The sequence below is a fragment of the Garra rufa genome, chromosome 23, assembly GCF_049309525.1.
Source record: "Garra rufa chromosome 23, GarRuf1.0, whole genome shotgun sequence".
NCBI classification, from domain to species: domain Eukaryota; kingdom Metazoa; phylum Chordata; class Actinopteri; order Cypriniformes; family Cyprinidae; genus Garra; species Garra rufa.
This window is the reverse complement of record NC_133383.1, coordinates 32,070,008-32,085,766: the sequence shown is the minus strand read 5'-3', so window position 1 is coordinate 32,085,766 and position 15,759 is coordinate 32,070,008. Positions and strand designations below refer to the sequence as shown.

Genomic DNA, 15,759 nt, shown 5'->3' with positions numbered 1-15,759 from the left:
ATCACTAGGACATTTGCTTTCAAACTTTCAGCTTGGCACAGCACTAAATTTCACATTCTTAGCAGTAAAACCCATTATAACACAGCCAACAAGTGCAGTATTGTCTTTACCCACACGTGTGTCCCCAACACCAGGAATGGTCCCATGGCCAAATGGACACAGATCTTGGAATGCAGCTGTGAACACACACAACATGAAATGATGAGAAGGATTTTGGGGTGATGTTACAACTAAATGATGAAAGGATAAAGGAGATGAGAGCTCTGGTACCATCCTGTTCTTTAGGGCAAAGCTCACAGGGATCGCCCCAGCCCTCTTTTGCCATGATGCTACAGCAGCACTTGGCTTTGCTGGTGTTGAACGCCTGCGGGACAGAGCACTTGCCGCTCTCAAAGCGTGTGAAACAGAAGCTCTCTCTAGTGTCTAACATAACAAACAGTCAGTGAGTATTAAATAAGGCATGACAATGTTTTATTTTAATATGTTTCATATTTTTTAACACTTGTGTGTAGAACAACTACTTACATACTACTTATATACTTTTCACAAATTAAGATTTGCATTTGCTACTGTATGCAGTTTTTAGAGAGAGAGAGTACGAGTTAATGAACTGTCATACTGTTAAAAAACTCTCTGGTTACAACCTCTCTGATGTAAGTTTGGAACGAGCGTTGCACTAAATCACACTTGGAGGAAACTCAGTTTTCCTCTGAATACTTAAGCCAGATTTATTATTGCTATGGCTTTTCAGCCCACCAAACTGGGCGGAGACGACTGCTTATATAAAAAAGTTATCGCTGAATGCCATTTCATCAGAATTTTGAGTGAGAAACGTCAGCGTCAACTCACATGCAGCTGTATAAGCAAGACACATAACATTCGTTCCCGTTATCTCAGGGAACCAAGTTTATGGGAACCAAGGCCCTTTCACTAAGGTCTCTCACATTGCGTTGAATCATGCTTGGGGAATGATATACTATAGCGCTGTGCTATAAGTGCAAAAAGGAAGCAGTCCTGTGATCCCATCCCTAGAGTGCCGTCACAAGCACCCTAAGAAACATAAGCTAACTAGTGAGGCTTGGGCGACTTCCTGGAGCACTCATTTGGCATAGTCTAGACTACTTACTAGGGGTACAATACAATTATATAGACAAGATCCATGCCTGAAGAGCATGGACGTCCAGGATATAAAACATAGCAAAGGTAGACTGTGACAAGTTAGTTGCCTCACAAATATCCCCAGTGGAAACTCCACTGGACCAAGCCCTGGAGGAGGACACACCCCAAGTGGAGTGGGACCTCACTCCAATGGGGCACACTGAAGCATAAGCCAGGCACCTTGTAGATGGTGCTCTGGCCTCTGCTATAGTGTTGGCTACCTCCACAGGGATCTGAAAAGGCTCCCATCGAGGGGCTACAAAAGTAGCCTCCACAACTCTGGTTGGGGATGCTGCAGGGAACCTCTTGCTTGAAAGAGGAGGTATTTTCTCAGTAGAAAAGATGGTCTATGATGGGGGCTATTAGAACATGAAAGTAAGCATCTTTCAGATCCACCAATAAGAACCAGTCCCCTGGGTAAATCTGCGTGAGGATCTGTTTCAAAGTTAGCGCCGTGATTGGCCGCTTCATTAAGGTGCGTTTCAGGAGCCTGAGATCAAGGATGGGCCTGAGCCCACCATCTTACTTTGGGACAAAGAAATAGTGGCCGTAAAAATCAGACTCACTGTTCTCTGGTGGGACAGTAACTCCCTTCACCATCAAAGACTGCACTTCGAAATGGAGAACATGAGCGCCATTGTCCTGAACTGAAGTTTGTACCACACCTCTGAGCCAGGGAGGTCTGCGAGCAAATTGACACAAGTAGCCTCGTTCTATAGTTTGCAGAACCCACCTTGACAAGCCTGGGATGGCCTCCTAATCTTTCAGGTGGACAACAAGGGGTCAAGAGTTTTTCAGATGACTACTGGGTTGTTGCGAAGAGGAGAAGTACTCTTTATAGACAGTTGGTCCGCCATCACAGTGGTAGTTTGCTTGAGTGCGTGCAAAGTGAGAGGGATGGGCCCAGCAATGACAGCATGAACAAAGCTTCCAACACCCAAAGCTGAATGAGGATTGTAATACTAATGTGAGACTTCTACAAGAAAGGTCCTGCCTTGGCAGGACTTAGCTCTCTCCTCTTTTTTCCCGACAGATCAGGATGGTTTCAGAGGCTCTGGGTTCAGCATCACTGTGGGTGGGGGTTCTGGTACTTGGAAAAGCGGTAGTGTATGGTAGACCGAGAGTGATGTCGGAGCTCAGGCTCTAGCTTGGACTGGTTTCACAAGCTCTTGAGGTGGCAGAGTCTTCTGGTAACTTGAAATAGGCGCAGAGCTGGAATGCTTAGGCAGGAAGTGGACTACGATGACTTCGTATACTATTTGAACTGAACTGGATGATGATATCACTGAATTCATTGATCAACTGCCTTTAACTGAAAATTGATTATTTACAATAATGCATTACTTACACACTATGGTGCTGTTTAAATACTGTGCAGTTGCTTTGACACAATCTGTATTGTTAAAAGAGCTATATAAATAACGGTGACTTGACTTGACTTCTGAACTGTGGTAAAGCATCAACAGCAGGTCCCACTCTAGCAGCCTCTGGTGGGGGAGACTGGGGAGTCGAAGAAGGCAGTTCTGTCTGCATCCTTGATCTCTGTCAGGTTTAACCAGAGGTGGCCCTCAAAGACCACCAATCTGGGCATTGATCTACCGATCGCCTCTGCGGCACGCCTGCTTGCTGTGGAGTAGACTCTACCCACTAGGACTGATGTGGTTCTGCGGGGCTTGGATGGATGAATAGCCTTGGCATTGTATCCCAAAATTTTGGCCGGGCAGATGTGTGCAGCGACTGCCTCTTCTACCGATTATCTAGGTGATTGCGGGCGGGCTTTTCTGGGGCTGATCACTCAAAGCAGAGCTCTTAGCAGTGGCATGCTTCTTTATTCTTCATTTTCAGAGTCCACAAGGTGATGATCTTCACACGGAAGAAGAAAGATTTTGATAAAATGGCACTCCGTTATGGTGGCCTGAAATGCTATGGGTTTGTGCAACTGCACAAATGTTAACAAAACAGGCTTCAGTATTCGGAAGCGTAATTCAACGCAACATGAGAGACCATTTCGAAAGGGAGCAACTTCTATTTAATTGTTTAAGTTAACTTTTAACTACTTCAAAAAGTACCACTACTGAAATATGCAATGTAACACCTCATAATTTCAACAAAAGACTAAACTAAGAGTTTAGTGCAGTTTCCATAATCTGTAATCAGAAACATATTTTTAAATGGTCCCAATAGGCTTTATTTTCTTAATGCAAAAAATAATTTGTTTATTTTGTTTGAACTATGACCCAGATAAGTTTAGTCACATAAACAGGTTAATGAGAAATTACCGTAACATCTGCGTCTGTCTTCTGACAGCATAAATCCAGGTTTACACACGCACTCGAAGCTGCCCAGACTGTTGAAGCAGGAGCCATATGCACAGATGCCGGGCTCCTCTGAACACTCGTTTACATCTGATACACACACAGATACTGGACTATACTTACTGCATTTATTCTTACTGTACATACCATTTACTGATTTAAAAATAAGAAATCTTTTGTCATTATACTCTCTTGTTCCAAACTTGCATGACTTTCTTTCTTGCAATGTAAATCATATTTATTACAGTGATATTCATTTTCTCCAGTCATTAAAAGAGTTAAACTCAAGAACCAGACTGAATAACGATGTGATTTAAAAGAATAATTTGTAGAATCATAATTCAAATCAGACGACTTCTTATTTTGTAAACTAATGACATCCATACTACTATAAACAATAATGAACAGTAATATAAAACAATCGCATACAACAGAACTGAGTTCATCCCTGAATTATTTGAAGTGATATTGCACTTCAAATAATTCATACTAATACTTGTATCACCTCACAGTAAAATTCATTACTTCTAAACTGAGCAGTAGAGTATATTTGTCTATGTAAAATGTAAAACTAACAGTTCAGATTTACTACATTAGAAATTAAGACCCTACAAGAGGAACTTCAGTTAACAAAAAGTCAGTACAGCTTTTATTACTAAATTATTACTGATTCAAATCTTGTATGTTTTATTGGATTCAAATCAGGCAACAATCTTGTATGATTTTGAAATAATAATACAACCACTACAGCTCTGATCAGTCATATTATGGCTCATTCTATACCTCCTGATTATTGCTGCAGTACTGTATTTCCATGTAGACACGGCCAATAGGCACAAAACTGAGAAAGTTCTGGTTCAATTCAAATGTTTTTGTTTTACTATCACAGGTTTTTGTATGTCAGTGATCATTGGTATTTTCACTTTCATGTGCATGTGTTGCACAGGGATAAACTTACTTCTGCTGTACACTGTATTCTGTTTTTAGGCATTTGAAGCAGTACTCTTACCTACACAGTGCTCATTGTGGACAATATACCCATCAGGACAGACACATCTGAAAGAACCATCCAGATTCACACACGTTCCAGGAGCACATATCCCACGATTCAATATACACTCATTAACATCTGCATTTATCAAAAGTCAAGACATATTATCAAAGATATTATTTTACAAATGCAAAAACAAAATAACACTTTACAACACTGAATATCTGTATTATACAATTTCCCAGCTATTTTATTTCAAATTAACAATATTGGTAGATAATGGAAGAATTGAGAATTTCTCATTTGTAGCAAGTGGCTCTGAATAAATTGTTTGAAAAATGTAAATAATGAGCAATACATTGGGGTAGAGCACTGTAACATGCATGTTCTGATTTGGATTAGTTTTCTTTGTTTACTCTGTTCCCATTGGCCTAACTTTCCTAGTTCATTTACTTGTGTGTTAATTAGTCCCTCAAACCTGTTTGTATTCTCCCTCATTACTCTCCCCGTGTTTCCACCGAGTTTCCTTAGTTCCATTGCCCAATCTCATCGACATCTATGTTAATGTTGGAAGTGTATTTGCCTTGGTTGTTTCTCCTAGATTATTACAATGACTCCCTGGAGCTATTCTGAATCATGAGTGTTTGATATAAACAAAACAATCATGCATGAAATAACATGCATGCACACTTGATCTATGATTTTAGGTCCACACTTGCACAGTGGTGTCCTCTTCCACTGGGGAACATTTAAACAATGTAGAGTTCTATAATCCAAAGATTCAGAATGTTTTATATCCATAAAATGTGTATGGTAATAAAAAAATGTTTATTGTAGTAATATTTTTGGACTTTATCAAAACATGACGTCCTTCAGTGTTATTGTGCAGTTGAGAGTAATGTGAGGGGAGATCGGTAGAGTACAGACAAATTATCAGTTGTATAGAATAAAGAACATAAATAAATTAAAGAGCTGAAATCAAGTAATTTTCTGAAAACATTTTACAATTTTTAATTAGTTGGTTAGGCTACTTTAGAATATTAAAGAGGACTGTTTCAACTGTACCTGACCTGGGTACAACTGCAACAAAATTATTTCTTGTATTTATGAACTGTGGATTACTATTAGTATACAAACAGCATATAAACTGATGTAATAAGTTGTAAGTGTTTGTTATAATGTAAAAAGCAAAACATGTTCTAACTTTACTCTGTCTACCCTACTGCAGTCACAGATGGATATTTCAGTCTAAGCAGTTAACAATGCTTGATAATTAAGTAAATAATAGTTTACCTATGCAGCTCCTTCCTTCAAGAGTTAGCTCATAGCCCTCTCTACAGAGGCATTGGAAGGACCCCACATTATTAACACAGCGGCCGTTCCTGCAGAGCTGAGAGTGAAAAACTGCACACTCGTCAATATCTAGACATGAGCATGAGAACAGAAGACATTAATGAGACATTCAGAATGAATCATATTTTATAAACCTCTTATGCAGTGTAACCAAGTGAAAAAAAAACTAACGTAAGGAATAGTGGGTAAGTATATATTTCAAATTATAAAAAAATTAAATCAACAAAAGAACAGTTATCACTTTAAAGTATGGATCTATTTGTTTACGTTGGATAACTGCATTAGTGAACATGAACAATGAAAAATACTTCTAAAGCATTTATTAATCTTAGTTTATGCTCATGCTAACATTTACTATTAAATTGTTAAAATCAAATGGTGTATTTGTTAATATTATTTAATATACCTAAACTAACATGGACTGTCAGCAATCTTCCACAGTCTCCGCCCCCTCAGTCACAGACACACACCTGCTCCCTCTCACCTGAATTCTAATTACCTAAACCTGCTGAAGCTTGAGAAGTGTGAGTTCCACCGTCTCCAGTCTTACGCCTACTTCTCCAAGAAACTTTCTCCAGTGGAGCAAAACTATGACATCAGCAAGAGGGAACTGCTGGCTATAAAGCTTGCCTTAGAAGAGTGGCGACACTGGCTGAAGGGAGCTACTCATGCCTTTACGGTAATCACAGACCACAAGAACCTACAATACCTACGAGATGCCAAAAACTCAACCATTGTCAAGCCCACTGGGCTTTGTTCTTTACCAGATTCAACTTTACCATTATCTACCATCCTGGAAGTCGTAACTACAAAGCTGAGGCACTCTCCCGCCTGCATTCTCCAGACTCACCTTCAGAGCCGGAACCGATTCTCCTATCAGCCTTAATCCTCAGTCCAAATCCCAGAAGGGAAAATCTACGTCCCCTCTTCCCAGCAATCCGGGCTCAGTTCACAATGTACTGTGCTCTGGACAACCAGGCAGCGAACGGACTCTCTCGCTCCTTCAAGCTCGGTATTGGAGGCCCAGTATGTTCCAGGATACCATCAGGTATGTCCAGAGTTGCTCAGTCTGTGCAATGTCTACAACACCTCATCATCTTCCCGTAGGCAAGCTCATACCCTTACCCATTCCGCAGAAGCCCTGGTTCCATCTGGGGATAGATTTTGTCACCGACCTACCCAACTCTGAAGGACATACCTGCGTGCTTGTGGCTGTGGATCTTTTCTCAAAGGCCTGCAGATTGATCCCACTAAAAGGTTTGCCCACAGCATTAGAGACTGCTAAATGTTTATTCCACCATGCATTTCGCAAATTACATAATCCGTGAGGATATTGTGTCAGACCGAGGTCCGCAGTTCATTTCACATGTCTGGGAAGCTTTCTTCCGTCTCCTAGGGGTCACTGTGAGCTTGTCTTCGGGTATCATCCACAGACTAATGGCCAAACTGAGCGGAAAATCCAGGAGCTTGGACGTTACCTTTGGACATGCTGCCATGACAATCAGCACAGCTGGAGCCGTTTCCTACCTTGGGACGAGTATGCACAGAACTCCCTCCGACAGAACACCACGGGCCTCACCCCCATTCAGTGCATACTCTGTTACCAGCCACTGCTCTTTCCATGGACAGAGGAGCTGGTGGAAGTTCTAGCTGTGGACTACTGGTTCAGAGTGAGCGAGAGAGTGTGGGACTCAGCTCATTTTCATCTACAATGTGCAGTGTGGAGACATAAGCTGCATGCGGATTCTCTACTCCCACTTACCATCTTAGAGACAAGGTCTGGCTGTCGACCTGGGATCTGTGTCTCCGCCTGCCCTGCAAGAAGCTGAGTCCCTGCTACATTGGTCCATTTCCGATCATGAGGCAGATCAACGGCGTCACGTATCAACTCCAACTTCCACCAAGTTACCGCATTCACCCCACTTTTCACATCTCCCTTCTACAACCATGTCATCAAACCAGAAGAACCCCCTCCTCTAGAGATACTAGACCAGCCTTCTGTGTACCAAGTCAAGGAGATCCTGGACTCACAGCGACGGGGCACCCGGCTGGAGTATCTAATAGACTGGGAGGGATATGGGTCCAGAGTAGAGGTCCTGGGTGGCCCGGGATGATATATTAGATCTGATGCTGCTTGAGGAATTTCATCGCACTCGCCTTGATTGTCCCGCACCCAGAGGCCGCCACTTGTGGGCATCAGGAGCTGCCCCTGGGGGAGGGGGTAATGTCAGTGATCTCCTGCAGTCTCCACCCCCTCGGTCACAGACACACACCCGCTCCCTCTCACCTAAATTCTAATTACCTAAACCCCCTGACACTTATAAACACGCCTTCATAAGCATGCTGTACACAGACACTCACCATCTGGTCTACCGTTCACATACCTAAACTGTTCCTGACTTTCCCTGGTATGGTTACCTGCGGATACCTCCAGCGATCACCCCAACTCCTGTGTTCTTGTTGCAATGATCTCAAATCCATCGGCCAAGGAATTACAGTCGTGGCCAAAAGTTTTGAGAATTACATAAATATTGGAAATTGGAAAAGTTGCTGCTTAAGTTTTTATAATAGCAATTTGCCTATACTCCAGAATGTTATGAAGAGTGATCAGATGAATTGCATAGTCCTTCTTTGCCATGAAAATGAACTTAATCCCGAAAAAAAACTTTCCACTACATTTCATTGCTGTCATTAAAGGACCTGCTGAGATCATTTCAGTAATCGTCTTGATAACTCAGGTGAGTATGTTGACGAGCACAAGGCTGGAGATCATTATGTCAGGCTGATTGGGTTAGAATGGCAGACTTGACATGTTAAAAGGAGGGTGATGCTTTATATCATTGTTCTTCCATTGTTAACCATGGTGACCTGCAAAGAAACGCGTGCAGCAATCATTGCGTTGCATAAAAATGGCTTCACAGGCAAGGATATTGTGGCTACTAAGATTGCACCTAAATCAACAATTTATAGGATCATCAAGAAATTCAAGGAAAGAGGATCAATTCTTGTTAAGAAGGCTTCAGGGCATCCAAGAAAGTCCAGCAAGCTTCAGGATCATCTCCTAAAGAGGATTGAGCTGCGGGATCGGAGTGCCACCAGTGCAGAGCTTGCTCAGGAATGGCAGCAAGCCGGTGTGAGCACATCTGCACGCACAGTGAGGCCAAGACTTTTGGAAGATGGCCTGGTGTCAAGAAGGGCAGCAAAGAAGCCACTTTTCTCCCAAAAAAAAAAAAAAAAAAAAAAAACATCAGACAGATTGATCTTCTGCAAAAAGTATGGCGAAAGGACTGCTGAGGACTGGGGCAAAGTCATATTCTCAGATGAAGCCTCTTTCCGATTGTTTGGGGCATCTGGAAAAAGGCTTGTCCGGAGAAGAAAAGGTGAACGCTACCATCAGTCCTGTGTCATGCCAACAGTAAAACATCCTGAGACCATTCATGTGTGGAGTTGCTTCTCATCCAAGGGAGTGGGCTCACTCACAATTTTGCCCAAAAACACAGCCATGAATAAAGAATGGTACCAAAACATCCTCCAACAACAACTTCTTCCAACAATCCAACAACAGTTTGGTGAAGAACAATGCATTTTCCAGCACGATGGAGCACCGTGCCATAAGGCAAAAGTGATAACTAAGTGGCTCGGGGACCAAAACGTTGAAATTCTGGTCCATGGCCTTTAAACTCCCTAGATCTTAATCCCATTGAGAACTTGTGGTCAATCCTCAAGAGGCAGGTGGACAAACAAACACCCACTAATTCTGACAAACTCCAAGAAGTGATTATGAAAGAATGGGTTGCTATCAGTCAGGATTTGGCCCAGAAGTTGATTGAGAGCATGCACAGTCGAATTGCAGAGGTCCTGAAAAAGAAGGGCCAACACTGCAAATACTGACTCTTTGCGTAAATGTCATGTAATTGTTGATAAAAGCCTTTGAAACGTATGAAGTGCTTGTAATTATATTTCAGTACATCACAGAAACAACTGAAACAAAGATCTAAAAGCAGTTTAGCAGCAAACTTTGTGAAAACTAATATTTGTGTCATTCTCAAAACTTTTGGCCACGACTGTACACAAAGAATCCACAACAGATAAGAACCACCGAACTGTCTATCACTTCTGATACTCACCTGAACTCTCTTCATTTGATCTGCAACTTCTAAACAATCAATAAAACCTGTCTATTGTTTCACTTTGTTTCACCTGTTGTCTCTGGCTATCTGTAACAATGACAACAAATAGCTGTATATTTTTTTACTAACAAACATTAACAATGATTAATAAATGCTATAACAAATGCATTGCTTGTTGTTAGGTAATGTTTATAAATGCAGTAACTTGTCTATATTTATGTGGTGAAACGCTGTGTAATTAGTGATATAACTAAGTGTCCTGATCACCCTGTCAGGGTTTATTCTGCAATAACAACCGGCTGGATGTACATTATTCCTTACTAAACTAATAAGACCTTATTGTAAAATGTGTTACCGAAGAACATTAAAATGTACAAGTCTACATTATAATACATTTAAAAAATAAATAAATAAAAATGAAGGAAAAAACACCTTTACCTGTACAGTAGTTATTACTGGCGAGATCAAATCCTTGATGACAGATACAGTTAAATGAGCCAACAGAGTTTGTACATGTCCCATTCCCACACAGCTGGTGTGAACACTCATTAACATCTATAGAAGATATAAACACCCACTATAAACACACAGGCAAGTTCTTTAAGTGAAATACACCATTTCTGAAGTGAGCAACACTTTGTTTGAACATGGCCTTTATTCAGTGGTCTATTGAACACTGGTCCTGATGGAGTAGATCTGATACAGATTTGAGGAGGTCTTACCTACACACATCCTGCGGTTTTGTGTCGCAGTAAAGCCTGTGTGACACACACACTCGTATCCACCTGGAAAGTCCACACATTCACCATGACGACACACGCTAGGCATCTCCACACACTCATTACGGTCTGAAAATCACAAAGAGATCTTTATGTAAGACTAAAATAATTAGGTTTCAGTACTTGTTAAACCAAACCCTTGCAATTATTTAATAAGAATTTATGATTGAATGGAAACATTTAGAAACGATGAGTAGAAGACTTCACTCACAGACATCACAGTGTTCTTAGTGATTTACACCATTTAAAATGAAGAAAATATATAGATTTTGAAGTACATAAAGTACATTGGGCGGGACATCTAAGCGCTTGCCTAAAAGATGCAAGTAGCAACTTTAACTAGAAAAATGTGCGCTATTCAAGTGTCTGTGTGGAAGCTGTATAGTATCACTGCATGACAGATAGAGGTGCTGGTGCATTCACTTGCTTATATAATATTCAGTAATTTTTGGTCATACAGATAAGAGTAATACCTCTTTCGAACCTGTAAAAGATTCCACATTTATTTGTGTGCACTCACAAAAACATCAAAATATTGTGCTTTTGTAAAATAATGAAAGCAAACAGAATGCACTTTTTGCCGTCACAATCTTTGTGTGAAACTTTGTGTATACTTGCCTTACAGACATGAAAAAATATCTATAGAGAGAGCAATGTTTTCTTTCAAATAAACCAATTTGAATGGAACACAAATATTCTCCGCATAAAGGCGCATCCACTACTGCCGACTTCTGTTATGACAAAAACAAAGAAAGCACTAGTTTATCAATAAATTATTAAAGTGTTAATACAGCCTCCTTACTGTTTTCCCTGACACATTTATACAGTAATCATTACATCTGCTGGTGTCGCGGCAAGCTTTATGTGTGTACTTGAGCCCTTATTCAGCTATGTAGGCAATTAAAGACTCATTATTATGATTTTAAAGATTTATTAATAAATGTGCAATTAGAAGACTATTTGCTTAAAATTAACGCATACTAGTCGACCAGAAAAATCTTTAGTCAAGGGGCAGCCCTTGAATAAATCATGATATGAAACCTCATGCACAGCCCACAAGACAGTGGTAGTGACTGTAGGCACTTACCAGTGCAGGCTCCATTAGGTGTCAGTATATACCCATCAGAACATTCACATTGATAGCTGCCCGGCCAGTTGATGCAGTCTGCGTTTCTCTGACACACATGCTCTCCACTGCTGCATTCATCAATGTCTGAACACACATCAAATAAACACAGCAGGTCTCATTCACTAACAATGCACAAATTTGAGCTTGAAATCTGCATACAGACATTTTTTTTTATGAACAAATCACGATTAACCAATACTTGACTTCTACTCTAATCTATTCTAAACTTATGAATAAACACAAAAAAATCACATTCTCTGCTTGGCTTTTTAATTGTGTTAAGAATAGTTTTGAGGACAGTATGCTTGGCATTGCCGGAGGATCTTGCGACAGGCGCTTTCAGGCTCTTTACAGAACATCATGTGTGTGCTGAGAGTGACAAAAATCTTTGAAGGAAAGGTTGTGCAGAAAGCCCTTATATGGAGATGATTTGGCCATGTTTTATAACTAATCATGGACACACTTCAGGTCACTTTGTAATAGAGAATGCATTGTGTGCTGCTGGTAAGTCATTAAGAAGGACTCTAAGGTATTCTACAAGCTTTAAAATCTTTGAAATCATGGCTAAGCAGTCCACTGAGAAATGCTTGCTGCCTTGCGCTCTACATTTCTCAATCTAAGTGCGCACACACACTCTACTACTACTACTACTACTACTACTGCCTATTACGCCTACTGGCGTGTAGGGAAGCAACAAAGATCATTCACTTCTGCCTGTCTTTGGCCAGCTTTTCAAATGGTGCCCCAGGTGTGGCTCAGGGTTTTCAGTTCTGCCTCTACTGTTCACCACCATGTGTTCTTTGGTCTTCCCCTTTTTCTTTTCCCCTCAGGGGTCCAGTGCAGGGCTGTCTTGGAGATGGAGGTACAGTCCCTTCGCATAACATGGCCAATCCATCTCCAGCGTCTTCTTGTGATGATGGTATCCATGTCCTCTTGTCAAATGCCTTCTCAAAGTCGACGAAGTTGATGTACAGCTGTCTCTGCCACTCTGTGCATTGCTCGATGATATTGCGCAGAGCGAAGATATGGTCGATACATCCTCTTTCTCGACGAAAGTCGGCTTGTTTATTCCTCAGTGACTTGTCAACGGCGTCAGAAATCCGCTGCACGATGACCTTGGCAAGAATCTTGCTTGGTACTGACAGGAGGGTTATTCCGCACCAGTTGTTACAGTCACTGAGGGTTACTTTCTTGGGGATCTTCACTATGATACCTTTATTCCAGTCATCTGGAACTTGCTTCCTTTCCCAGATTGTTCTGAAGAGCGACTGGAGAATGGTGGCTGCTAAGTTCGGGTCGGCCTTGAACAGCTCAGTGTTGAGGTTGTCATGTCCAGGGGCTTTTCTGTTCTTAAGGGATCTGATTGCTGCCACGATTTCTTCTTTCCCAGGCGGGTCAGTATCCTGTATGTTAGCTTCTTCTTCAGGCAGCGGTCTGTTGAGGACTTCCTGAAAGTGTTCTGCCCAACATGTCTCTTGTTTGTTTTCTGTTGTTAGCAGTCTGCCTTGTTTGGCTTTGATGGGCCTCGTTTCCCCCGGTCGGCAGCATCCTCTGCTTGCATTGCCAGGTTATCCATGAAGGCTCGCACACGCTCTTACCATTCTTTTCACAGTCTTGTTAGCTTCTCTGTACTGTTGTAGGTATCTTTCCTGCAATCTCCCTGATTTAGCTTCTGTCATTTTTTTCTTGAGGTTATGTCTTTCGTCGATGGCCTAACAGGTATTCTCAGCCAGCCACTCTTTTTTCTTTTTCCGTTTGTAACCCACACATGCTTGGCTGCTTTTGGAGCACAATAAAGCCACCTGTTCCCACTGCTTGTTGATCTCATCTGCCCTTCATCTAGGGCTTGCAGTGCCTGAAACCTGTTCCTTACTTGTACCACAAAAGCAGTCTTCACCTTGGTGTCTCGCAGCCTGCTGACATCAAAGTGTTTCCGCATGGTTGTTTTGCGGCCTGTGCTTTGCAATTTTAATCTTATCAGTGCAGTCACAAGGTGATGATTGCTGTCGACGTCCACCCCTCTTTTCACCTTGATGTCCAGCAGTGACTGCCTCCATGTGCCGTTGATCATGAGATGGTCAATCTGGTTCTTGACTCTTCCATTGGGTGAACACCAGGTCAGCTTGTGGATGTCCCAATGAGGGAACAGGGTTCCACCGATGACCATGTTGTTCAAGGTGCAGAACTCAACCAGGCGCTCCCCGTTGTCGTTCATAACACCACATCCATGTGTCCCCATGGCTCTGTCATGGTGAGTGTTGTTGCTCCCCACCTTGGCATTGAGGTCTCCCCATGATGACGATGAAGTCGTGACGTGGAGCTGCTTCCAGTTCGGACTGGAGCTGTTCATAAAACACATCCTTGGCCTCCTCGTCACCCATCGTTTGTTGGGGCATAGCACTGGATCAGGGTGATGTTGACGTGTCGTCCTCTCATCCTGGCACTCATGAGTCTGCTGCTAATCGGCTTCCACTGCATCAGGGTTTTCTCTGTTCCTCTGCGAAGGACGATGGAAACACCCTCGTGGTGCCGATTGTCCTCCCTTTCAGAGTATAGTACCGTCTCACCTGTGCTGGTCTTCATTTTACCTGATCCGGTCCACCTGCTCTCGCTGACCCCCAGGATGTGCAGGCTATATCGTGCTATATTGTGCCAGTTTGCCTGTTTCGTACATAGTACGAACATTCCAAAATCCAATTCTGGTTTTGATCTTGGCGCTTAGGACTTCCATCTTCCTGTCAGTGGTTTCCTTTCGGCTTTCACCACTGTCATTCATACGGGACTCTGGAGAACCCTGCAGCCAGTTGCGGAGATTTTCTTTGTTGCCGTTTCTGTAACATTTGGGTTTTTTTATGGGTTGGGGTTGTTAGCCCTGAGCCCAACCCCCGAACCTGGAGGACCGGGGTGCATGCTTCGTCTGGCTCCTCCCCCTCAACCTGTCCGGCTAGGTTGGACCTGCCAGGAGCACTAGGCTCCCGCCGGCATAGCTCTTGGGATCATAAGAACACGCAAGCCTCACCGCCACGACAAGGCATTGCACCATGGAAGGCGCACACACTCAGTAGTGAACAAACACATACACCATAATCAGTGGGCAGCCATTTTTACTGCAGTGCCCATTGGTTTGGGTCTCATGGTATTGAAGGTGAAAGAGTGCTGTACATTTATTTCCTCCACCTACAATGCCTGCCAGTATCGATACTCGAACCCACAACCTCTAGGTTACAAGTCCAACTCTTGAACTATTAGAGCACAACTGTCCCCAAGCAGAAGGTTAAAGTATTCCTCCTTGATGCCCCAGGGTCGCGTTCCAGTCTATTTAGTGGGTCCGTTAATACAGTCGTCAGTAGATTCTGAGAGGCCAAAAGACATGCAGAGGCCTTCAGTAAGTTTCTCTCTTGCTATGCTCAGGGGTCTGTCTGACTGCTCTATGAAGAGAACACTTCACTTATCTCAAGGACACTTTCATACAGAAATGCAGAAGTTAGCTTTTAGGAGCAAAGCTTACCAGTATAAGGATCTTCCAATCGCCCTAGCCTCGTCACCCTACACATTCACAAAATGCTTGGATGCAGCACTGGCTCCTTTGAGATTCTAGGGCACCCACATTTTAAATGATGTACTGTAGACAACGGGTTAATTTTGGCTTAAAAACTTGCGCTTCGACATTGGGATGTTATCCTAGTTCATCTCAAGTCTCTGGGGTCGAAACTCAGCGACAAGAAAAGCGCTCACTCTCCTGCCCAGAGGACAATCTTCTGCCATCCTTCACATGAGACCGTTTCAGTTGTGACTCAGAGCCAGGGTATTTCAACCAAGAGCTAATCCCCAGAGGCAGATAAGGGTCATACTTCAGGGGCTTCGAACCCTTTCCATGCAATTCAGGGTGATTAAGGGTATGTGT

General features: G+C 42.5%; 1 protein-coding gene across 1 annotated transcript in view; it reads right to left on the bottom strand.

Moving 5' to 3' along the window:
* Positions 1 to 15,759, bottom strand: part of fbn2a (fibrillin 2a) — a 71,825-nt gene that overhangs the window by 11,979 nt on the left and 44,087 nt on the right. Inside the window, 8 exon segments of the mRNA XM_073829056.1 lie at positions 111 to 176; positions 271 to 423; positions 3,438 to 3,563; positions 4,483 to 4,602; positions 5,758 to 5,886; positions 10,386 to 10,502; positions 10,670 to 10,795; positions 11,814 to 11,939. Of these exon segments, the coding sequence (XP_073685157.1) occupies positions 111 to 176; positions 271 to 423; positions 3,438 to 3,563; positions 4,483 to 4,602; positions 5,758 to 5,886; positions 10,386 to 10,502; positions 10,670 to 10,795; positions 11,814 to 11,939 (963 nt within the window).